The sequence below is a fragment of the Pinus tabuliformis genome, chromosome 2_1, assembly GCF_031772625.1.
Source record: "Pinus tabuliformis cultivar Carrire ecotype Pingquan chromosome 2_1, CPIR1, whole genome shotgun sequence".
NCBI classification, from domain to species: Eukaryota; Viridiplantae; Streptophyta; class Pinopsida; order Pinales; family Pinaceae; genus Pinus; species Pinus tabuliformis.
In genome coordinates, this window is record NC_142299.1 from 407,553,694 (window position 1) to 407,579,895 (window position 26,202).

Sequence of the window (26,202 nt, forward strand, 5' to 3'; positions counted from 1 at the left end):
GGTGCAAAATTCATCTCCTTTGATCATGTTTGCTTGTCCTGCAGCAGCTATGATGATATCCGCCTCACTTATTATACTCTTTGGATCTGAAGTTTTAGAATGCACCATTGTCACAGTTGCATCTAATTTGATTAGCAGCAATGCAACTGGCAATCCTACTATGTTACTCCTTCCAACCACAACTGCTCTTTTATTTGATATGGAGACCCCACTCCTTTGCAAGAGTTCTGTGCACCCCTTTGGTGTACATGGAACAGATAGAGGTTCCCTTCCCTTCATTGCAAGTTTGCCAATGATGAGAGGATGAAACCCATCTACATCCTTTTCTATGCTTATTGCACTCAGTATCTTCTCTTCATTGATGTGTCGTGGTAGTGGAAGCTGGACCATGATGCCTATTAAACAATACAATAATTAGAACAGAAATGCATTTATTACTTATTTTATGCAGGTTCCTTCCATTGATTGAAGACAGTGATATTAGATTCAAGTCTCTACTATATGCTATAGGAGCATCTCTTACCAGCAAGTAAACTGCATTCTATTATTTTCATTTCAATTTTACTTATTTTGATCTCTAGGCAGTGAATCTGCCTACCCCTGCTCATCACAAGGAATACAGTCAACTGAGATATAGGCATGAATGCTTCTAAATATACGAAGTTTCTGGAATGCATGGTAGATAAGATAAAATGTTACTGTAACCTCCCTGATATACTACCAGTATCCCCATCATGACTCTTATGAATATATTCATTTGATTTTGTAAAGAAAAGGCAGGCAGACTGATGATGAAACATTGACCATCCATCTCGAGAAATATTAAGAAAGATATTGCATTTTGCTTAACATCAAGATATTCATAATATTTTCAGCGATCTCACAAATCTTGCTTGTTCACAAAATGCATGAATGAAATCAAACAGAAATACCTTTCATTCAAGCAAGTTCATCACTAGCTTGAGCTACTGCATTATGAAACAAGGTCACCAAGTTTGGATTTTGAATTCAAAATCAATACAGTAAAGAATTAAAATCGTATTAGAAAAATCCAATTTGGAAAAATTTGGGGAGTACACATCTAAAACAAACATAAATTCTTTTATGAATAGAGAGGAATATGTAGGAGAGCAACAGAAAATGCTTATGCAGAGGTAGCAGCCACCAAATCTGAAAGCCACAATCATGCGGATGACCATAATAATTTCCCGGCGATTCTCTGTAACGATAATAAGGCTCTGTCCACGGCGCTGAAACTGGCTGGGGACGTGGTACATTTGGCGGAGTCCAGTGATATGGAGGATAGGCGCGTGGGCTGGGTTCGCCATACGCGTACATGGGACTCATTTTGCAGCTTCAAACAATCAAGCGGCACTTCGTCCGCTAAATTATCTCCAAGAAGCACAGAAATTGATGAAAATCGATACCACAACTGATATCAAATGCGAAAAACGTTAATCGACAAAATTAAATAATCACATTTAGATCCGATCGAACACAGAAAACTATGAAATTCGACACCGAAATTAAAACCAAACAGGAAGAATTGGATGATTAATATATAACTATACCTCACTAACGATATGCGCTTATAAATCCACTAACACCTGTAACGACCCTGCATGCATAAATCACTCGGTGCTCACTCATCGATTTAAAACACCTGACGCGTTGAAATTCATTCTTAGATGGCGATTAGTGTTAAACGATGAAATTAAGGATCTGAATCTTTGACGTGTGCCACTACCGTAAGATAAAGGGACATGCGGTATGACGGTGGGAGCGTCCATCAAGAGACAGGTGTCAGTGGAATTGGTGTCGCTCGGTCTCGCTTGAGGGAATTGAAAGTATCAAGAAGCATTACAGTGTTTTAAGTGACTATGTTGTAGCCCATTTTATGGACGTCGTCGTCCCAGATACAACACGGTGCAAAATTGTTGTGAGGATTCGAAGTTAGAGTCTCCTAGTGCCGGCAGTGGGGTTTCTGGAGAAAACAATAAAAATCGCGGAAACGGAAAATTATGGTTGTGGTCAATTTTTAAGATTATGGCCGACAAAGAGCTGAAGCCCCCATTTATTTGAAAATTCTGATCGGCTGTCTGCGTTCTCACTGCAATTTTCTATCTATGCAAAGATTCCGGACGCTTCTCGCGGAGAAGAAAAGCATGGACAAACTGCGGGATCTTGTCGAGGAAGCCAAGAACCGCGCAGTATTGTATGCCATATTCATCATTGTATTTGCCAAATTTCTATCACTGACAAGCAATTCAGTTTTGTTCAACATTCCGCTATCGATTCTTATAATTTCAGTGCTCAGATATTTTCCTTGGAAGTAGAGATTCGGAGGAGGGTTCCTGTTCGTCAGGAGTCTCATCTTTTGCATTTTCACCATAGACAGGAATCTCATATTGATCGGCTTCTTTTGCCTCCACCGATCTCAAAGAAATGGAAGAGGAAGATTGATTCTCCAGTCACTACAACAGCAGTGGAGGAGTTTACGAGGAATATTGTACAAGAGTTTATTACCGATTTGTGGTATTCGTCAATTACTCCAGATCAAGAACTTCCTGACCAGATTTGTTTATTAATCAATGAGGTACTTGGGGAAGTGTCTCAGCGGCTGAAACATATTAATCTCATTGACTTACTCACCAGGGATATGGTGGATCTGATAGGGAGTCACATAGAACTTTATAGAAGAAACCAAGATTGTATAGGGGTTGATGTTATGGCGACCCTCTCTTCTGAAGAAAGGGATGAAAGGCTGAAGCACTACTTGGCTGCTTCTAAGGAACTGCACCCTGCCCTTATTTCTTCAAAGGTTGAGTGCAAGGTTCTCCAGCGGTTAATGGGAGGAGTAGTGGCAATTGTCTTAAGGCAGCAGGATGCTGAATGCCTCTTGTTCGATGTCTTGCTCGAGAGCTTCTAGCCTGTGCAGTTATGCAGCCAATCATGAACTTTGCAGTTATGCCACATTCTGCCACAGAACCAAACAACCTCAGAAGTAGATTCCCTAGAAAGGATATAAATGAAACAGAAACTGATGATCATCGAGGCGGAGGTCTAAGTTCTCTTTGGAATGATAAAAAAAAATCCAGACTATCAGGTAAAGCCTATATCTTATCCACAGTCTCTATCATGTGATTGGGCACAATTAGTGGAAGCTAAAAGAAAAGGGAAAACTCAGTTTCTGGCACCTGAAAACCCTGACAATCTTTGGATAAAGGGGCAGAGTAACAAGTTGAAGGATACTAGCACAGGTCAATGTAAGCCAGGTCCTTTGGAAAAATCATCAGTTCTATGGCAAGATACAAGAGGTACATTGAAATGTGATGATCCTCTGATGACAAAGGAATCTATTCAGTGGGGAAACACATGCAAGTCAACTGAAACAGACATGCTTAATACTCCTGGAGATGCAAAAAGGACTGAGAAACTGAAGCATGTTCCAGCTTCTGACTCGCGGAGCAGTGGTCTAACAGAATGTAGAGATACAGATCAGAGTAAAAGAGTTTCACATATAAATGTCAAGCTAGCATCGGAGAGAGGTTATGAAAAGCAAGAAAATAGCAGAAGCCGAGAAAATCAACTGTTAAAAGTTCAACACAGACGATCAAAAGTAGTGGTACTGCATATGAGGGTTCTGAAAAGTTTGATAGATCATCTTTTCTGGAAGATAGGGTGAATTCTGTTGACAAAATTTCACAAGGTTCAAGAGTAGGTGAAATACGAGATCATTTACACATTGGAAATCAATCAGCAGTGGAACGGCCTCATACTGTTAATGCATCTGTTCGCAAGCTGGAATGTTGGGTTCTTGGAGTCCATTTTGAAAGAGTAGGATTAAAGTCTATTGCTGTTTATTCAATTGCCGTAACAAATTCAGAAAAGAAAAGTTGGGTCGTTGACAGAAGGTTCCGCAATTTTGAGCAATTACATCGGCATCTTCGAGATTAGACGAAATAATCCTCTTTGGGGGTAAATGAGGGCTATAATTCGGTATATCTCGAAGATGGTGGTGATGGGGACACTCATTTCTTAGTACGAACTGATGGTTGGCAGTCTGACACTGATTTGCACGAAGAATATTTTGCTCCTCATTCAAATCTAAATTCAGGAGGAAATCCTACGAGTTCATCTTTTGAGAAAGGTCAGCAATCTGACAAAACATATGAGACCATTGACTCGGATGAATCGTCCGCCACTGGCTCTTTGACAGGGTCTGAAATTATGGATGATGGAACTGGAGTTCCTCCAGAGTGGACTCCGCCAAGATTAAGTGTTCCTATTCTGAGTTTAGTTGATAACATTTTTTCAGCTTCAGGAGAGGGGCTGGATAAGAAGGCAAGTATTCTGGATTGCAAAGCAAATCCTGCAGTTGCTCATGGAGGATGCTATTGATGACTGGCTATTAAGGCAAATACAGTGGTTAAAGAGGGAAGATGTTATCGCTTATGGTATTAGACAGGTGCAAAATGTTTTGTTGTCCGATGGCATCTTCACTTCTGAAAATGGCTTTCAACAACAATCAGAAAGTGCAAGAGCTGGCAACTTTGGTGGTAAAATTGCTGATAAGGTGATGATACACAGCAATATCTCCCCACCTCCATCATTTCAGCAGCATCTTGAATCAGCTCGGAGGACAAGACTTGTTCATGACATTATTCTTGGATAAGGAAGAAAGTCGAAGATTACTTGGTTCCTGAAGTGGAAGTTGGGGTATCAATCCTTGCACCTTGGAATCTTCAGTAGTATTTCTCAGAAGTTTCAATCTTGGAAGGTACCAGTGAAAGAATGGTTAAAGGTATGATCACCTATCTGATTCTAACCTTTCTATACTCAGTGATCTCTAAGTAATGTATCTATGGCTCCTGAATTTGTACTGATATTATTGATCCTTTAAAAAGCCAGGGATCAAATTGAGCAAAGTATTAACATCATATATCATCCTTGTTATGGTACTTCTTGGCATCTTATGGAAATCCGAATTGGTTTTATTTTTTCGGTGATTTAACCTCTCTAGGGTATGGTCCAAATATATATGAGTAAGAAGAATCGATAACAAGAAGTCGTGGTATTGGTCCTCTTGAAATCTCTGCAATCAAAATCAAGTCCCTTGGATCCAATAAACAAAGTCTCTCTGATGAGCTAGTATCTGCCTCTGTAGCCAAGTTATAATCTTTGTGGCATTTTAAATCTGAGGCATTTTTCTGGAAAGATCTATTGGTTGGCAAGGGCATCTCTGTAGGTTTGCAATCAAGATCATGCTACCATGAAACTTCTATCATTCTGAAGTTTATATGACGAGTTCGACCTTTCCTTCTTATATACCTCAATTTCAACTATATTAGTGATGATCCAAGTTATAATATATCTCTATGATAGGCATTCTGTTAATTTTAGTTATGTTCTTTGTTAGAACAATTACTTCAATGTTCCATATTATCCCAATTAACAGTTCCATTTCATTTGCAATACCAATCACATAAACCATTATCACATTGACGGGAACTGTAGAAAGAACAAATTTGATTGGGAAACTATAACGAAGAATACAAATGTAGAAGATTGTAGATTAAAAGAGAAAGGGACTCAAATACCGAGGATGCTGTGAATTGAGATGCTTCACACAGACCTAGGCAGCATTGACCTAGAGTGGTTGAAGGATATTCCACCTGATGATACAAACTAGCCTTTCCTGCCGATGATGATATGGACTTCCTGATGAGGATAGTATGGACGAGCTTAACTCCTTGAAGAGTTGAACGAAAAGGAGTTGACGTATTCTCTAGAGATAAGTACTTCTTGAATATTTTGATATTATGCTTTTAATTATTATTAGTCTCTTGAAATTGTAAATTTTGCTTGGATGAATTCGTTTTATTATTATTTATGCTCTAGTAACAAACAAGTGGTAATGATGGTTATATTCTTACAAACTTCTAGATATTCATTTTTGTTTAGTCATCCTCCTTTATAATTACTAGGGGACTCACTCCTCAAACTGTCTTCTTCTATCTTGCATAGAAACCACAAGATGTTGAATGGTTAGAATCTGCTCTTGCCTTTTATAAATCAATGGTGCTCTGTAATGATATATTCTTCACTGTTGGATTGATGCAATTTAGGAACATCTTTAACAATTGTTGAAGGCTAGTTCTGTTGTTACATGCCTACCTCATGCATGAGCAGAACCATCACATAAACCTTAAACCTCACACATTCTACTGCTGGTGCATTTGATTACAGTTAATACAGTCTTTTGTTATTGACTCCTGTATATTCTCTTAGTTTCTAATAAATCTCTGAGTTTTGTGTGAAGGTTACAGTGATCTTTTTTTTTTCACATCAGTTATTATCTGTTAGCTGTAGGTATACAGTTTTCCACTATACTCCCAGTTAAATGATAACAGTACCAGCCAATTGAGCTCAAGCGGGTATATATACCATTCACAATTCTTCAACCAGGAATACACTACTATTAAACACCGTGTGATGAGGAACTAACTAAGAATTGCAACAGTCATTAACTCATTTATTTAGAGGCATAAAAAAAAAATAATAACTGGTATAATGCATAGAACTTAAGTTCGGACCCTGGAATGTGCGCTGGCAAAAGATCTGGAAACAGTAGTTTACTTGGCATGAATATCAAGTCCTTGGTAGTAGAACAGTCAATAGGATCGGATACTACGCAACATTCAGACCTAATTTAGCAATAAGATAAGTGATGAATACAACCTGAGCAAAGGTTCCATGAGCATAAATTCAACCCATAGGGCCAAGGTATTGAAAGAGTACTACCATTTAAACATAGAGCAATGTTCGGTGTATTATTGTTAAAGGAAATGTTGAGTTCAAAATATGTTCCCCAAATATGTTGCATACCATACTTTTGAGCTAGGTATTTCAATCAATTTATATATAGAAGAACACAACAATTAACAGTATTGTTAAAAAGAAGGAATTGAGAATTGTCCTTGCTAATGACTGTCCATATGATGCATTTTGTTACCAAGTAAGACAATAACCCAGTTAGTTGTTACTGAGCAAACACATTCAGATCAATGAAAGTTTGGAACATAACGATATGTGCTCGTAAGATCAATATCAAGTGTCAGTTAGCAATTTAAAGTCATGAGTTTTATGCACAAACAATACACGAAAGAATGATTATATTGTAAATATGAAAGCTAATGACATGAATAGATTATGGCAAGGTATGTTATACTTTAGATGACATGTATGAAATATACATAAGCTATGTGTTTTTTTAATGCACATGTTATAAATGCATGGACAAGTGTTTATGATTGCAGATAAAATCCGTTACCAAATGACCACGTGATGACAGAAACTTCAGAACAATTAAGGCTCAAAGAGATTCTATGATAGGGTATTAACCCTGATTCTACTGGGAGGGGTGGAGGTGTTGCCCACCGTTTATCCTCTAAAAAACTTGGGATCATGGGAGGATTGTGCGAGTCACGCTCCCCTAGACGTGTGATGATGATTGCCGGATGCCTACTGGGAAATTAGGTCGAGATAGTCGACGCTGCCATCCTTAGAGTTTATGCATGGTTAGGTCAGTATAGTTGACGCCATGGCATACTCCAGTAGAGGACGGATAGGATGGGAGCGGAAGAGATTAGGAAGGATAGGATGATTTTAGAATAGCTTGGGAATCTGGTTTGGGCAAGGCATGACTATTAAAGTTGGAAATCTATCAGCGTTCAAAATCTCAAATTTTAAAGTGTCCTCACGATCATAAATGAAAATTCAATCACATAATACAATCCTTACATACCTTAAAGGAATTATCAATATACTTTATAAACCCTTAACTTCGGGACGAAGTTCTTTTGAAGGAGGGGTGTATGTAACAACCCATCTCAAATCCCGAACAACATAGCAATATTAGCATGCATGTGATAGCTACATATGCATGCATCATATACAATGCACTAGTATAAGTATATATATATATATATATATATATATATACATCGACTATATATCGACTATTCATGGAGAATGTCTATAAGATAAATGAATTAATTATCAAAGGTGTAACTAAATACCTAATTCTCGTAAATAGAAGAAATATACACTCACTAAGAAATATAGTTGAGTTTATTCATATGGTTACATATATATAACCCAAAAGGTGTACTAATAAAACTAAACCCATAAACCTTATGATTAAACTGGATATTTTATAAGACATAAAATAATATGTAATATTTAAATCATCATGGTTTTATACTATTTAAATTAAAGTACCATCTGTCATAAATTAAAGTGACACCATCCGATGTTGTGAAAATCTGATTCTATTAAAGGCAAATATCAAATCTGATTCTATTAAAGGCAAATATCTTGACAAAGCGGTCACCGCTTACAAAATCTTATCCTTTCATAAAGGCGGTGGACTGATGCGTAGAGAGGGAGGAACCTCTGCTATAAAAAGGGGGGTGTTCTATGTCTCAGGGGAGGATGGATACCTGTGGATGGGGAAGGTGGTAATTACTGTGAGTGGAAAAACTGAACAGGGTGCTGTTGAAGGAAGAAGGAGAGGAATTTATCCATACTGCTTGTAATTCGGAACTATTGAGCCTTACTTGTTTTGAAGTCTCTGGGCACGGGGGAACGGTATGCTTCGTGATGAGAGGCATACTGGATTGAGTATCCAGGTATACTCGGTTCGGCTGGGTGGTTTGGTCATTCGGTAACGAGAGAAGTTCAGAAGTTCTGCAGCATCCTCATCGCAACAGCCGTAGCAGATCAGGTAAGTACTCCATCAAGTCAATTAAATACAGCTTCACAGTTTCAGTAATCTTTACAGTTTCGGTAAGGACTCTTTAACTTCTTAAACGTAGGACGGTCATTACAATTCCTCATTCGGAGAGGACCAATTTTGACCTTTGAAGCATTGGATTTGGACAAGGGAAAGTGTATTTTTGAAGTGAAGCCCACAATATGACATTTGTTTAGGTTGGCCTAAAGGACAAATTGTCCCTCCTCTGAAGCAGTTCAGCAACTTTGACCAGCATTGATTTTGACTTTCTGGACTGATTTTTGGTTCAATCTTTTGAGGGAATTTCTATTTGGGAAGGCCACACTTTTGGCACAAAAACCGAGGTGTTTGACTTGGGTTGACTGCAGAAGAAATTGCAGACTTGACTTCAGAGTTTTCTCTTTCCTTTGACCGAGTTTGACTGGATTTTTGTTGACTGTTTTGGGCTGACTTGGACCAGCAATTGAGGCTGAAGTTGTAGGCTGTTGACCAAGCTTTTGAAGGGCTGTTTGATTGTCGACTGAAGGACTGGTTAGGGCACATTGACTGCTGTTGACTTTTCAGATTGCAGACTTTATGACAGTTGACCAGATTTGACTATTGGCACATATTTTGATATTGGTTGGTAGATTTATTGTGCAATTCAAAACTTTGAATTTGATATTATTTATAGATTTGGGCTCATTGTACTCTCTGCTGAACATTTGAAGACAATCTAATAGATGACGAATTACAAAGGGTTTTCCCCCTTGTGGGGGTTTTCTCTGGTCTTTGACCAAATCGGTGTTTCTTGTTGATGTGTTGATTGTCTCCTATTGTCAGTGCATTTACTGTTCTATTTTCTATCACTGTTGATGATTGGAAGAATTAATTATTGTTGAATAAATTGCTAATTGAAGAATTGAATTGGGCTAAAGTAATATATATGGCATAGAGCAGTGGAAAAATTAACATTGCTCAAATACGGAAGAGAGAGTAAAAACTACTGTATCATTTATCTGAAAAAGCAAGGGCTTATAATGTGTAAATTATGTTGCTGATTGGTTAAGTTACCTGGTCCTTGTTCATGTTCGAATTTGGTGACAAACAAACTTAGGAAAAATTGCAAGTGCTGAAAATGACAAACAAACTTAGGAAAAATTGCAAGTGCAAAAAATGATAAAATTCTCCTTCAAATTGAGCAATAAAATTAAGCAAGAAGGTTTTACTTCATTTTTTTCAAACAAAAAATGAACAAAAATGTTCTTTCTAAAATAAATTTTAATAACTTGAAATTTGATCTAAAGATACAACAAATTAAATGTGAAAACCAAAAACATGTTAAAACATCATATTTTCTTAAAAAATATGTACACATCGATTCATATAGCTTAGAAACTACCATGTTGATTTGAGGCTATTAAATTTTCCAAATTTGAATTTAATTGCTAGTGCTTGAGATTCAGTGAGTTTCAAAATTTTCCAAAAGAATTGCTGAATGTGGTGACACAGCTGGTCAGTGATGTGAGAAATGCTTAATGAAACACTGGTTTTCTTATACGTTTGGAATTTTTATTCGTGTTTTGGAAAAAAACAACAGTTTTGCATCCTTGAGACATCATTTTGTTTTCCCCAACGTTTAGGATGGGGCTCTGCTGTTCTTCAGATTTTCGTTTTTAGTTAGTAATCAGAAAATCCATTGGAACATCACTGAAAGCAAAGTTGTTTTGAATGATTATTACCATGTAAAATATAATATAATTCTGATTGGGTGGGCAGGTTACACCTATGTTCGTCTTTTAGCCTCTGCAATAGAGAAGGCTATGAAGGTATGTTTACACTTCCCAGAAAAGGGTAGAAAGTTGATACTTTAGCTAGTTCACTAGTTATGCATGACCTTATATTTTAGAATTGAACCCTTCTTGCTGCCATGTTTGTTTGTGAAGTTTCTTATTTAGTCTTATTATTTAAGCTCTTGTATGTTGACATTTTATAAATAAGCAGTTGAGCGGCGGTATTGGTGCAAAAAGGCAGCATGTTCATAGCTGCAGCCTAGTGCGTGCTAAGAAATTCTATGGTTATCACCCTTCTGATCAGTTATTTATAAAAATTGTTCTGTATCCTTTTCACCATCCCATTCTAACATGTTAAGTGTATTGCATGAGACAATATTTATACTTCAAAGTGTAGATACTTAATGTTTTTTATGTGCATGAGTAACTATAACTACAAGTGTATGTACTCCGGAGTTGCAATAGTGCTTTGAAATATTAGAATAACAGTAGTTACAATATTCTGCATTTTTTGCTAGCGTACATTGTGTTAATTTATCAATACCAGGTCTGATTTAATATTCTCAGCAATTTATTTTATACACAAAATTATATTCACCTCAACAATTTTTTTTTTTTCTAAAAACTGCTGGATAAAAAACACACTGGCATTTAATTTTAAATAATTGCAGCTGATTTTTACTAGAAAATCAGTTGCAAAACACAATAGAAATTTGCTCAACAAATTCTCCTTCACTTTTGTATTACTCAGGAAAATTAGGGCTCCCTTAGAAGGGAAAATGATTCTCGAGAATACTTAGAAAATACAACACAATAGAACCCAAAATTTCAGCCCCCTGAAGAATTCTGCCCCATAAATAAGTCTGCCTGCAACTGCACCTGCACCTGCAAATTCAACCTCCTTCTTCTCAACCCGTATAGCCTCTTGGGCCTTGTGCATTATAGAAATTTGTCTTCCTTCCATTCTGCATACCAGGCTGGAAAAGCTCTGTCCCTCACAAATTCTGGCCTCTCCAAGTCTCAGCCTCCTCTCCCTACAAAGCCTTGAATCCTTCTCTTGAAATCACTTCACTGCACCCATTTCTTTTATCTTTAGTCTCTTCTGAGAAAATCTTTCTCCCTAGTTTTTTCACCTCTCAATCTTTTATAATTTTCATTTAGCCAAATCTTTAACCCTCAATCTGCAAAATGATGAATCGGTAGGATTAAATCCTAACCCACTTAGATCGACGATAGAGATTAGATCTATTCACTAAAATGAATTCATTAGAAACCTTAGCTTAATAGCCAACATTAATTAATTAATTAATCAATGTGCTTTTCCTAAGTTAAACTTAGGAAAAAAATCATGAGAGTCACTTTCTTAACATAAACAAGTACCTAAAGAGGATTTTGGACATCTTTTGCATGCTTGACACTTGGCCTATGTAGAAGCACCTTTCCGAGCTATCAAGATCAGCACTCCCTCCTAGCAAGGAAGGTATTTTACACCACCCCCAGCTTATCTTTGTAGAGGGCAAGCTCCCCCTCCACATGTTAGAATCCCATGCACCCCAGGTCTGGTCTATGCTCTTAACTAGAAAACATAAACACACTGAAAATGCCTAACTTCAAAAACTTTTGCACAACAAGATATACCAGCAATTAGATCAATGTACAGTACACTATTTATGCTCAATTCTGATTTCTTATTAGTCCATTAACAAGAAAATTCACAGGGCTCTTGTAGCAGGGAAATGGCCCTTTACAATCCTTGTCCAATGCCAAAATGAACAAGACAAAATACAACACTTTTGTACAAGTCACCTGGGCTGAGGCTGAGTCCTTTCAACTCTCATATGCCTTGACCAGTGTCTGTCCTTTGCCACCAAAACCTACTATCACATGTTGTAGCACATAGGGCACTCCTTAAATTTCCCAACCAGTTCCCTTTAGGCTCACTGTTAGGTCAACAAGCTCTCTTCCCATCTGGCAGCCTTGCTGTAGCAATTATCAGGCCTCCTTTAGTCCTTTGCTAGCTTTTTTTTAGCTTTGCTAAGCCTCAACCCTCTTTCTTGATTGCGACAACCTCCACAACAATGTTGCACGAAGCGGGGGCGAAGTGGAAGCGTTTTTTGGAAGCGGGGACGCAGAAGCGTCATTTTCCAAAAATCTAGGAAGCGAAGCGTCCGCGGAAGCGTCTGCTATATATATATATATTTATACTTTTTTTGCATTTATACTCAAAACAAACATCCCAAATAGCAAATTAATTGTAGAAGACATGAAAACATGCATATTTTTGCATAAATCAAGATAGATATAACATCCATTGTACATTAATGATTAATTATTCGAGCATCAACCATTTAGATGCTCTAGCCTTTGCCTCTACCTCGATTGTCTAGGGATATTAGTCAACATTGCCCAATTTTAATCAAACTACCTAATTCAAGACTTAAAATATGGTAGAAAAAGCTTAACATGCTCGATCGATGATTTTGACTTGATTGAAAGGTAATTTTTTGCTAAGGGCGTGCCGCGTGACAAAGGAGTTCAACAATTAACATCACCAACACTAGGGTACATATAGGGCTTGGTGCTCTTGATTAAATGCTAATCACATACCTTCATACTTGATATAATTTAATGAAATGCCACAATCCCATTGATCCTGAATTCCTGAAAACTGTTAAGTCTGTTGAATTTTGAATAGGATATGAAATTCTATTTTCTCCATATGAAGTCCAATGAGGCTGGAACCACTCTCAAACATCCTGAATCATTTCATGGTAATGTTAAAAATTTAGGTAAAATGATGAAAATGAAAAATAAAGGAGAATGTCATTTTTACTTTAAGAATTTAACATTACCATGAGGGAGCATCTGCTATAGTTATATTTTTTTTTTGCTTTCATTCGTCACCCTAACCCAAGGTGGACCCACCCCCAACAAGCAAACTCACCTAAAATTAAAAAAAAAATTGAAAAAAAAAAACGATTTTCTAAACGCTTTTCCGGAAGCGTACGCTTCCTCCTCCGAAGAGCCACACTTCCGACGCCCGAAGCGCCGTACGAAGCACACTTCGGTGCTTCCGTACCACGCTTCCAAATTTCCAGGAAGCGGCAAAAAATTCGGAAGCGCGCTTCCGGCCAAGCTTCCTAGGCGCTTCCGTACGGGACGCACTTCGGGGTTTGGAACTGTGGGGGGGGGGAGGGCGCTTCGTGCAACATTGCTCCACAACAACCCTACGACCTCCTCAAAACAATGCTGTGGCCCTTGTGGCCTCCTCAGAACAATGCGACGACCTAACAGCCTCCTCAAAACAATGCTGTGACCTTGCGGTCTCCTCCTTAAGCTCCATGACCAACTACTTAAGGCCATGGTCTGCTTCTTTATGCCTTGCCTCATATCTCTACACGTCCTCCTTGGTGGCACGTCTTGCCACATATATTTACAAGACATGAGGGATGCGAAGGGGTGCAAGTAGCCCAATTGATGTGTCTCTTCGGCTCCCAATCGACCCTTCATATACTTGAGTTGACCTATCATCTCCTAGCCTACCCTCTTAGTGAGGTAGGTATTTCCACCACCACCTAGAAGTGGCCTTGCCTCTGAATCTGATCTACAACCAGATCCTTCTAGAAGACTTGGATCTTCAAAGACACCATGCTCCTAGAAGCCTCTTGCTTCAGAGGCCAACCAAATGATGTTCTTTTTCTAGAAATCTCCAGCTTATGGCTTTTCCTTGCATGGCCATGACTTCCTTGCATGTGCCATGACTTTTCTTGCATGATCATGACTTTCCTTGCATGGTCCATGACTTTCCTTGCATGTACCATGAATTTCCTTGCGTGCACCATGACTTCCTTACATGGTCCATGACTTTCCTTGCACGCATCACGACTTCCTTACATGGTCCATGACTTTCCTTGCATGCATCTCGACTTCCTTCCATGGTCTACGAGTTTCCTTGCATGGTTTGCGAGTTTCCTTGCATGGCCTAGAAGACTCCACTTTCTCGCTTGAACTCTAAAGTTAGACTTCCATTAGGTTGTTGACTCTCCCTCAGAGCTCATTGATTCCCTTTGAGCCTACAAAACCTTCCTTTGGCTCACTTTGCTTTCCCTCTTGGAAAATAACCTCATGAAAACCTATGCACATGTTGCAATTGAACTTGTTCATTTCAAGGTGAGTCTTGAGCTGTTGTTGAACACTTGGCATAGTCCACTCTAAACCACCACAACTCAACTCTGCAAGTGTTCTCATCCTTTTGGGTCAAACACCTCATATGCACATGGTTCCACTGCCGGATGTGCAACTCTGCAATCCAATGAAGATACTATCTCACGAAACTCATCAAACTGCAATCCATATCAAGCTACCTTGTCCATGCCGAATAACTCCCTGCCAAGGCACCAGAGTTGTCGTAACTTCCTTTGACAAGTTAACAAAAATCCATCAATGATATTGATAACCAACCACTCAACATACTGCTTTGCATCGAGTTCTCTGCCAAGCCACTAAAACTCCCATCCTACCACCCCAAGCGACAATAATCCGCAGCTCCTTGTCTGAACATTCTACTCCATGTCTCACAAGGTATACCTAACTCACATAGCAACACTGTTGCTTCTTGTGATAGTCTCACAACTCCCTTCTAGAGCTAACACCTGTTCATGTCTTAGATCAAATTGCTCTTCAAAGAAGCTTTGATACCATGTTAGAGTTTTATGCACCCTAGGTCTGGTCTATGCTCTTAGCTTGAAAACATAAACGCATTGAAAATGTTTAACTTTTTTTTTTTTTTTTTTGCACAATGGAATATACTGGCAATTAGATCAATGTGCAATACACAATATATATCCCAAATCTAATTTCTTATTATTCCATTAACAAGAAAATCCATAGGGATCCTGTGTTGAAAAATGTAGCTTTGGTTGGTACTTCTATTGGCAAAATATTAAAGTCAAACAAAATAAATTTTTATACTGGTCAGGTCGGCTTCATTAAGGACAGGTTGGCTCCATCTCAAAAGGTGGGCTTTTGAAGGGTCATAGCCCTCCCACATAGACACTATATATAACCCAACAAAGGAGGACATTTGATCATCATTCAATTACACAATAATTCGTCTATCAATCGCAGAAGACTACACATGTGGGAAGAAGAAGTCCAAAAGTTTCAGATCAGAAGTTTAAGTGCGTTGACCAAACTATGGAAGAAGGCTAAAACTGCAGTGACTTCAGACCTCAGTTTGTTTGCCATTTGTGATCTTTGGCCCCGTGGAAATTCGTCCTATTGACCTGCTTTGACCTTAGAAGACCGAGCTGTGGTAGATTTGCGACTTTGACTAGAATTTTGACAGTGTTTACCAATGATATTTCTCTCTATTTTTGGGGTACTTTGACTTAACATTGAAAGGTCAATATTTGACCTTTGATTGTATATTGTTGGACAAGAATTGGAATTGATTTTTCTCTTATAAGGAAAATATTGGATTAGGTTTTCCCCTTTGTGGGTTTTGCCCTAGTCATTGACCTAATATCTGGTGTCTATTGTCTCTTTGTCTTCTTGTGATCTCTACTGCTCATTGTTTATGGTAGAAGTTTTTCATGTGTAACTGCTTGATGATTTAAATGCTCTACAAGTTACATTAAATGCTCTAAAGTGGATTGAGATATCATTTGAAGTAGTTACCGTTTTTGAAAAATTTATTTTAGTTCTACTTTCACTAGAAAATCTACATGGTATCAGAACTAAGGAGAAGAAACTAGAGCATCGAGATCACCTAAGAGCATTTGTCATCCTTGTCATGTGTTGACAAGTGGACTGTTCCAAGCACAGGTGACTTGGTTGTGCGAGATCCTTGACAAGTGGGTTATCCCCCCACGCAGAGATGAGACTTGGTTGTGTGTGATCCTTGTCAAGTGGGTTATCCCCCCAAGCAGAGATGAGACTTGGTTGTGCGAAATCCTTGTCATATGTTGGCAAGTGGCAATCCCCCCAAGTGAATATAGGGTGATGGATGAATCTTCCCTATGATGATTCTTCTTCTTTAGAGTGAGACATTATTGTTCTAGATGATACAAAGCAGAGATGAACAGAGACAGGGAGAGAAAACAAATATCTTTATTGCAGAAAGAAATTCCTCCCTAGCCAAGAGGGAGTGCTGAAAATTGGCAGCTCAGGGATGAATTTCTAAAAAGTAGAAAGTTTAAAAATAGAAAGTCTAAAAGTAGAATTTCTTAAAATAGAAAGTCCAAAAAAATAGAATTTTAAAAGATAGAAAGTCTAGAAATGGAAAGTCTAAAATTATAAGGTCTCAAGATAGTAAATCACCTTGCATCAATTGGTAATCAAGTATTATTGATGAAAAATCACTTCTTATCATTAATCAATCCTAATAGTTCAATCTCAACTTAATATTTAATCATTATTATTATTATTATTCTTATGATACTATTATATTATTAAAAAGAAATTCCAGTCACTCAATCATGGCTCTCAATAATGTTCTCTTACACTCTCATTATTGGCATGGCATATTCCTCTTACACTCTCATTAATGCTCTCTCACTCTCTTACACTCATTAAAGCATGTCATGAAAGATTCCTCTTACACACTCTTTAATGCATATGTTGCACTCTCTCTTAAAAGCATAAGTTACAAAGGCATGCATACCTCCTTAATGGCATGGGTTACATTTTCTAAATGGGCATATGTTACTCTCGCTCCTGGCATGTGAGTTACTCCTCCTATATATATGTGCTTCATTCTTTCTCCCCTCACTATTTGTGCATTGTGAAAGAAAAATTCAAACTTGAGAGAGTTGAAGAAGATTGTCAGAGAGGGACTTGGAGAGTAAGAGCAGAACTTGATGAGCCAAGGTTGATTCAGTGCTTAAATGTTTTAGTGTTGATTCAATAGAAGGGAAGGTTTTTAGTGTGTGCATCTGTTGCTGCTACCAGTGATTTTCATGCTACAACTTGTTTAGTTTTGGGTCAACTTACTCGTTCTCTTGATCTGTCATTGTACTCTGTATCTCTGCTGAATAATTGATTTTTAATAGAAGAAGAATTTGGTTGGGTTTTCCCCTTGTGGGTTTTGCCCTGGTCATTGGACCTAAATTCTCTGTCTCATTTTATTCTTGGTTTTCTTCTATTGTTCCTTTGATTTATGTTCTATCTACAATTGCTTATCTAATATTGCAACATGAATAAGTTTTGTCGTAAGTGATTGTTACAACATAGAACATTAGAATTTCAACAACATCTTCCTGTTGTTCCACTTCAAGTTTTTCTTGAACACAATTTTTCTCTCATAAGTTTGGAAATCAAAGTTTGGGCTTTAAGCTCATCTTATAGTTCACTCAACTGCAATATTGGTTCTCCAAAAGCCAAGTTAAACCTTCCTTCCCATCATGTTTTTTCTTGAGGACCTCATTGCAAGCAAGTAGGGTGATTTCTTTAAAAATATCCTTTACCATATAAATTTTCTTTTCCAACGTCTTTCTCTCTTTTTCCTTGGAGGTCATCACTATTCTTCTACTGTCTCAAATGTTCATGATAATGTTGCGTCCTCTTACAGTTGGTTAGATTATCCTTACATAGAGCTTGCCGATATGCACTACCACAGGTTACTTCATAGAGTTCTTTTGAACTTACATATGCCGAATATCAATTTATAGGGATTAATGAATCTTAGATTTTGCCTTATGCGCATATTTAGTCAACAACTTGAATTGGTGTTTGGATCATTCAGGATAAGTTCAGTTTTTGGTTCAATTTGTTTTCTTCTCCAAACTTTTGTAGGTCTCCTTGGTAACTTTTGATCCTTGATTTGCTTAGGGGTCTACTTCATTTTGCTCCTACAATCTCGTGCTATATGGCGTAAATTGTGACATATATAGCATTCTACATTGAACCTAAATGGAGTAGCTGAACTGTGATAACCATTGACGATTCTGTCTTGTCTTCTAGCAATCTTCCTTCTAGGGTTTTGATGATGACCTTTCTAATCATCCTTGTAGTATGCTTTACAATCTCTAGTTTTATGAACAAAGTTAGTGTAAGAATAACAATGATCAGAGAAAATATTTATGTACCTAGGTGAGGAACATTCTCTTGATGATATTTTGAAGTTGCTTTGCCTTGGAAGAGCCTCAAAATTTTGTTGATCCTTACTGCTGCTTGCATTATGTATGGATCCCTTGAAATTATTTGCATAGTTGCTTCTTCTTGGTGCGGTTCTTCCAAATTCATCTTGATTTCCTCTTTTGCTTTCACTGGGACTAGAACTATGAAGGATATGAATCTCAGGTCTCTTAGGGTTTTCATCATCTTTGCATGAGGTATCACCTGTATAGCCAAGGCCTGATTTGTCAAATGGCGAACTTTGGCAACTGAGGATATTATCTAATACATAAATTTTTAAGTTCTTATTGAGCTTGTCAACCTCATTTCTAAAGGAAACTATCTCTTCTTCAAACCTTTCACAATCTTCTTCTTTCTTCATCAGCTGGATCTTCATCACCTTTTTTTCTCTCTTTTCTTCTTCTAGCTAAACTTTTAGGGAGTTGACTTCTTCTTCATGTCTTCTTTCTTGTTGATGCAATTTTGCTTCAAGCTCGCTGATCTCCTTAATAATTATTTCTTAGCAATTAGCACTTTATTAATCTTTTTCAGAGCATTAATTAATCTTCAATTATTATAATTGTTCAGTAAAAGTAGTAAACAACAATGCAAAAGATAGAGACAACAGGCACAAGATTTTTAGGTGGAAACCTCCTCCAGGTCAAAAACCACCGAACGCTTTTTTAATAAGTTCTTTAATCTCCAGCCCCAATTGAAAAGAAAGCTACAACTTCCTAGAACTCTAGAAAAACATTCTTCTCCAACTCCCACTAGAAGGACGCCCCAACGCCTTAGTTTTATCAGCAGTCAGTTGAAAGGATGCCCCAACACCCTAGCGAGCCACAACTCGCCCTAGCACCGCCCTGAAGTTTTTACAGGCCCCAACTCGAAGGTGACTTCATTCACCAGCCTAACACCACCCTACCACCCTATAGAGACCAAATAAAATAGAAGTGTGGACTCTCGTAACAAGGACACTGATCCACGTTACAATGATATTTTCATTGAATTTTCGTTGACTGGCCAACAACTCTAGGATCTAAACCCTTGTCCTGACAAAACAAAACCTTAGACATAAGCCCTTATCCCAAAACAAATTTGTCTTCTTCAACTCTAGGCAATGACACTGACTCCTTACAAATGTGGGCTCTCGTACAAGGGGTGATACCCCATTTACAATAATGTATGTTTGACAAATGACATTGACTCTTGAACAAACTCCTTACAAGACAAGAGATATGGATATTGCTGAAATGCTTTTGCTCTTTGTCATTTGCTTGCTTGTCCTCTCATTACTTGTTGCTTGACCTCCTCTTCAATTTTCACTTTTTTTTTTTGATTTCCAAGAGACAACTTTTGATCCAAGACTCACAAGATTTCCCAAAGTAGATACTCCATTTTCTTTTTCTCTATCAAAGTTTGAATCAAAATATCCAATAAAGTCATCTACTTGTGAATATTTGAGCCCATGTTATGTATAAAAGTTAAATGTATATTAATTATGATTAATTTAGGAAGAAAGGGCATGATCAAAAGATCATGACCCCTCGTGTAAAGGCACTTGAGGCTATATTTAAGCTAGGGGCTGTCATAAACATCATCATTCAATTTATCATATAATAAATATATATAAACATATGTTATTTTTATAATATCAATTGTCTTTGTAACATTTGATATCAGAGCATTTCGTTCCTCTGCTGCTAGTTGCACAGTTCACTGTCCTAATGCTCCTGGCTCCCACTGTCCGCAGATCGTCTCACCACTAGTTCACTGTCTACCATTTTCCTTCTTCCTCGCTGTGTTTTACTACATCACTGTCTTGCCCCGGCTTTGTCAGCTCCATTGCTATTCCTTAACGTTGTCGACCTGTTACAACTGCCATCTTCCCTACCTTTTTCCACGTCGTATGCCTTGAATCTCGCATCGTTTCCTTGATCGCTTGTTCTTCGCCTATGTTTCTTGTCATCCCTTGGTCACGTGCGTTCATCACAGTCCGACTCATTTATGCTCGAGCGTCCCGATGCCCTTGTTCCCCGCTAACTGTTCTATCCCTCGACACATCCCTGATACTCTTGTCTCTGTCGTTATAAGTCTTGCCGATTGTCCCTTGACCATCACTTCGTGGCCACAATTTCCCCCCCGTCTATTGTCACATACCAACAAAGAGTAAAACTCGAGTTGTCGAAATTTGATAGTAATGAGAAACACGACGTAGTTGTGAAAAATCGATAAAAATATCGCTTATTGCAATCAATTGGTAATTATCCAATGTATTTAATTTTGACCAAAATTATTATATTGCAAAAATGGATGCAATATTTTGTACAAAAACATCCCTGGAAAAATCGCAAAGGGAAAACTAGTTCTTCAGATTTGAGAGTTTTATTATTCTTCAACAAATTTTGCAATTGATGAATATTACAATTCTACTTGCCAAACCCCTGCAAAGCTCTCGCAACATATTTCTTCAACTCTAAAGGTCGATTTGACCACTGGAAGGCTCATGGCCTCCCTTTGCAACTTGACATGGCCTCTCTTGCGATTCACACTGCTATTCTAGCAATCTGATGCAAATTCTTGTGATCTGTCTTTTCTGCAATCACACTGATTCCCTGCAATTTGCTCTGCAACTGGAAATCTTAATCTTTTGAACTGGCAACTCGTATGGCCCCTCCTAGCAATCTCGACCTCTCTGTTTATAGAATAACTTTGAGAGAATTCCTCCTCCGGATTTCGAAAATTGAAAGAATACTGATGAAAGAAAACTCCAAAAATATTCACTACTTCAACTATTGTTGAAACCTTCATTGGTGTCAAAACCCCATGCTATCACTGTGCTCTCTTCACTGCAATGAATGATCTCCAAGACTGCCCATCGATTTCCTTTATTTTCTCTCGTTGAAAAATCTTTGGCCAAAATCTAGATTTGAGATGATCTAATCAATGGCTAAAATCACCTAAAATCTTTACTAGAAGTCTCTAGGGGAAAATCAACCATGCCTCAATTATTACTAATTAATTAATTAATCTATTTCATTGGGTCAAAAATTATGGAAATAATTAAAACTAATTAATTAATTAAATTAAGACATTTACATTTAAAAAAATCAGTTGGCCTCGGAGATATTTTCTGCTCTTATGTTCCTAGCCTCACTGACACCACCTGAGGCTAGAACACATATTTGACCTACATCAACCAATAGTAGCATGGTTCAATAAGGCAGAGGAGTATTTTGAGATTTACAATATTGACAAGGACAATAAAAAAATCGAGCATGCATCCATGCAGCTTGAAGGCGACGCATATAATTGGTACATGTGGTGGAAGAAGTTAACATATGCAACCAATTGGAGTAAATTCATAGATGCTTTCTTTAAATGTTTTTGTTGCCCACCACCAGTGGGTGACCCCAATGGAGAAATTTTCTCCTAAGATTTGTCTTCAGCCGACAGCCAACAACCCCTTGTCAGCCACTTGATAGCTTTGATGTGCTTCTTTTCTTCGCCACTTGAGCCATCCATTGTGTACCGTCGCTCATTTGTCATGATCATATGTTTGAAGGTGGGCCATCCAATCCCAAAGGTATGATTTTTCATTATGTAATTGGGTGTTTATGCTTGTTTTTCTTGGGCATGGCTTACTGGGTGACTTGGAAGAAGCAAGTGCTTTGACTATACTTTTGTTCCCTTACCTCAACTGGGGGTTCAATCCTGAATATTAGTCCTGTGGGATCTCCTTTATTGGCTATTAGCTTTAGGAAGGGCACTACATAGGAAACCTTGATTTTGGTTGCATGGTCCCACTTCTTGATACCATATATCTCACTCCCCTTTGCTGATTACAAGCCCCTTTTCACATTTTCCCAACTACGTCCACATTTGTCCATCAGGTCCATAAGGTGTTGGCATCCTCTTCCCCTTGTCCACACCCTAGGTCGGGCTTGGAACAATGCCCCAGAGGTTGATGTAGCTAAAAAAAGGATTGAAGCATAATATGACCACATATAATAAAAAATGTACCACAAGATGCAAAAGATGGTAGGGACAAAATAATTTAGCATGTGGGCAAAAACCAAACATGAGCTCTATTCCCTATCATTATGGCCATAACCCTAGTTCCTAGGGCCCCTTTGAGTGCCCTTTGCATCACTAAGGAACCCATGAATGTCCCAACCTTTGGTGGGTGATGAATTGCTCCACTGGGGCAATCACTGCTACATCTTACACATCATGCTCTCATCCCTTGCGAGCAGTGAAATAAAGAAAAATCAATAAAAGGCAAAATGCATATTGAAAGGCAAAAAAACAAAGGCCGAGGTAGCTCATGTACCAAGATTGCTCCCTGCTACCTTCATACACCCAAGGTGTGGGCCTCCCTTATCATAGCTACCCTTGTACCATCGCATGTGGCTTGGAGCTCTCCCTTTGTCCCCAATCTGTTCCATCATTATTTCACATGACACCTACCATTTGACGGATGTACCTTGGACATGTCATTCCCTTAGAGGTTGAAACCACTCAATAATGTCCTTCATTAACCACTCTTACCCAGGAAGGTAACACTAGTACATGTTCAAAGCCCTGGATTGTAAGTGCTCACTTCTGCCCTTGATTAACGAGCTTATTTTCTCAATTGCACTAATGAACCATTATATTGGAGGGTGAACAAACACATTAGGTCTTATAGAAGATTGCAGGTGGGTTTTCATCTTGGACTTGGCCTCCTTATATGGGATCCAAACCCTCCAGAGGATCACAATGGCATTTGTAAGGTGAGTGTTGAGAGCCATGGGCCTCCATTCATGCAGAGCATTGATTGCCACACCATGTGCTTCTTCAGCATCATCATTTGCTTGTTCGTGCCCCAGTTATTGGAGATGATGATGCGTCCGGACCACGTTGCCCCAACGGGCTACACATGGTACTCGACACTTAGCAGCTGATCCAAGGCCCAAAGGAGGTTATGTCTTTTCATGCCCTCATAAGCTTGATTGCTTAAGAAATAAATCAAAATTGTTTACTGTTGTCATAAACTCATTTGCTTCTCCTTTATCATTAGAACATAAGTAGCTTCCTGTTGTCCTAAGTCGCTCATTTATGTCATTTGGAATCTAAATATCATAGGTGGCTCTAGGTGCTTTCGTTGATTCATAAGATGGTTTACATTGGATAGGGAATATCTTGTTGGTCATCTTGTTTACATCATTTGTCTTTTGAGATTCTAATTGGTTCAAGAGCCTTGGTATAACTCTCATTCTTGTTTCATTGCTAATATATCTTATTGAAAGATAACTTTACATTGGCGCTTTAAGATCTAGGGATTTGTGAGTCTTCTTGTTTTAATTGAGCATCTCTTAAGTTGAATGGTCATTGGCATTTTCTAATTTAACTAAGGAACATTGGTTACATTGTCTAATAATCGTTGGCTAAGTGTTCTAATAGAAAGGTGCTCTAATCATTACTATTGGCTTATATTGTTGCTATTTTGAGCATATTGATAAATCATTTATTTTGTTGGGCACATCTTGTTAATTTGGCACATTCTCTTATGGTTAAGATTGTCTTTTGAATATCATTGTCAAGTACTTGTTTCCTTAATTCAAGATCTAATCATAGCTTAAGTACTTAATCATTAAGCAAATCTTAACCTAAGACTCACTTTCCATCCTTGCATTGCATCCTAAGTTTAGTTGTAGTAATAACTTACCTCCAACCACAAGCTTGGTTGATAGACCTTTAGGGCCAATCTTCTCATCTAGCTTGAGGGGCTTAACAACGCTTCAGTGGTTAACATGGTGACCTTGCAATCGTCAGAGCCACATTCTCTGCAGCGTTGGAGGCATTGAGTGATAGGAGCCTAATAGAAGGTATTGTTAATCAAGCCTTTGTTTGGTTCATATTGGCCTCCTCCACACAACCTACCTTGGAGCCTAGCTCCAAAATAGTTAAGGGAAGGTCATACTTAGATTAGGCATTTAATTAAAAATAACCAAGATCTTTGCACCTCACCTAAGTCTTAGGATTTGCATTTCATATAAGTTAGTGAAACATCCAAGCAATAGTTGTCCATCCAGTCACTTGGTCTCGATTTTATAACAAGAAAGAGTGTTGACTCCATAAGGCACTAGTCTCAAATATAAATTTAATCTAATCATTAAAATCTTGCTAAATTTAACCAGGTAGCTAGGCCACTCAACTGTGTCTCCCGGACTCATTGGTTCCCAACTTGTCCTTCATCATCTCATTTCCATAGGGTCTACCCCCCATAGCCTGCTGTTGGGAGACAGTTAGAACTGAGAGGTTGGGGATCAAGGTGACAGCCCTCGACCTAAGCCGTTGTCGCGGTGGCTGTACAATCTGAGCGACAACAGGGCTCTAGGGGATGAGAGCATTGTGTGTAAAATATAGAATGATTACCCTTTTAGGGTGGAGTAGTTTATCGCCCACTAGAGGTTGGGACATTCATGGGTTCTTTAATGATGCAAGGGGTGCTCATGGTGGCCCTAGTTACTAGGGTGATCACCATAATGATAGGGGTGATAGAGCTCATGTTTGGATTTTGCCCATGTGCTAAATTTTATTGCCCCGACCAACTTTTGCATCTTGTGGTACATTTCCTATCGTATGTGGCCATATTATACTTTTATCTTTTTTTTAGTGGCATCAACCTTCGGGGCATTTTTCCAGGCTCAACTGAAGGTGTGGACAAGGGGAAGGGTATGCCAACACGTTGTGGACCCAATGGACAAATGTGGAACCAGTTAGGAAAATATGGAAAGGGCTTGTAATGAGTGGAGGGGAGTGAGATATATATGGTATTGGGAAGCGGGACCACGCGACCAAAATAAGGCTTCCCATGTAGTGCCCTTCCTAAATCTAATAGCCAAGAAAGGGGATCCCACCGAACTAGAATTTAGGATTAAACCCCCAGTTGAGGTAAGAGAACAAGAGTACAGTCAAAGCCCTTCCTTTTTCCAAGTCACCCAGTAATCAATGCCCAAGAAAAACAAGCATAAACACCCATTTACATAATGAAAAATCATACCTTTGAAATTGGATGGCCCACTTTGAAACATATGATCATGCTAGATGAGCGAGGGTACACAATACACAATAACTAGCTCAGGTGGCGAAGAATGGTAGCACATCAAAGCTATCAGGTGGCTATCAAGGGGTTGTTGGCTACTGAATGAAGACAAATCTAGGATAATTTCTCTTATGGGGTCACCCATTGGTGGTGGGTAGCATTTTCCATGGTGAATTCTTCCATTTTAGGGCTGATGTCACAAGCCCTACCTAATTTTTCCCTAGGGTAAACCCTAACCTAATCCTAGGCTTCAACTTGGGGCTTGCTTGAAGGCTTGTTGCTCCAATTATTAATCATATCTATCATATCAAGCCTTTTCTTCGCCTTGTGTACCTTGGCAAGCCTTTCTCCTTGTCTATTCATTGAACCCTAGGTCACAAGTGCCCTAGATAGGCCTTCTGGAGGGTATGCTTTTCCTTGTCTTTCCT

The 26,202-nt window shown here is 38.4% G+C and overlaps 1 protein-coding gene and 1 pseudogene across 1 annotated transcript in view; both read left to right on the forward strand.

Moving 5' to 3' along the window:
• The window catches only part of LOC149200631 (DNA polymerase zeta catalytic subunit-like), a 115,157-nt gene that overhangs the window by 84,469 nt on the left and 4,486 nt on the right, over nucleotides 1-26,202 (forward strand). The window contains exons 4-5 of the mRNA XM_089399612.1: nucleotides 10,556-10,605; nucleotides 10,781-10,893. Of these exons, the coding sequence (XP_089255738.1) occupies nucleotides 10,556-10,605; nucleotides 10,781-10,893 (163 nt within the window). The remainder of the gene's footprint in view (nucleotides 1-10,555; nucleotides 10,606-10,780; nucleotides 10,894-26,202) is intronic.
• On the forward strand, nucleotides 1,917-4,675 carry LOC149200632 (uncharacterized; annotated as a pseudogene).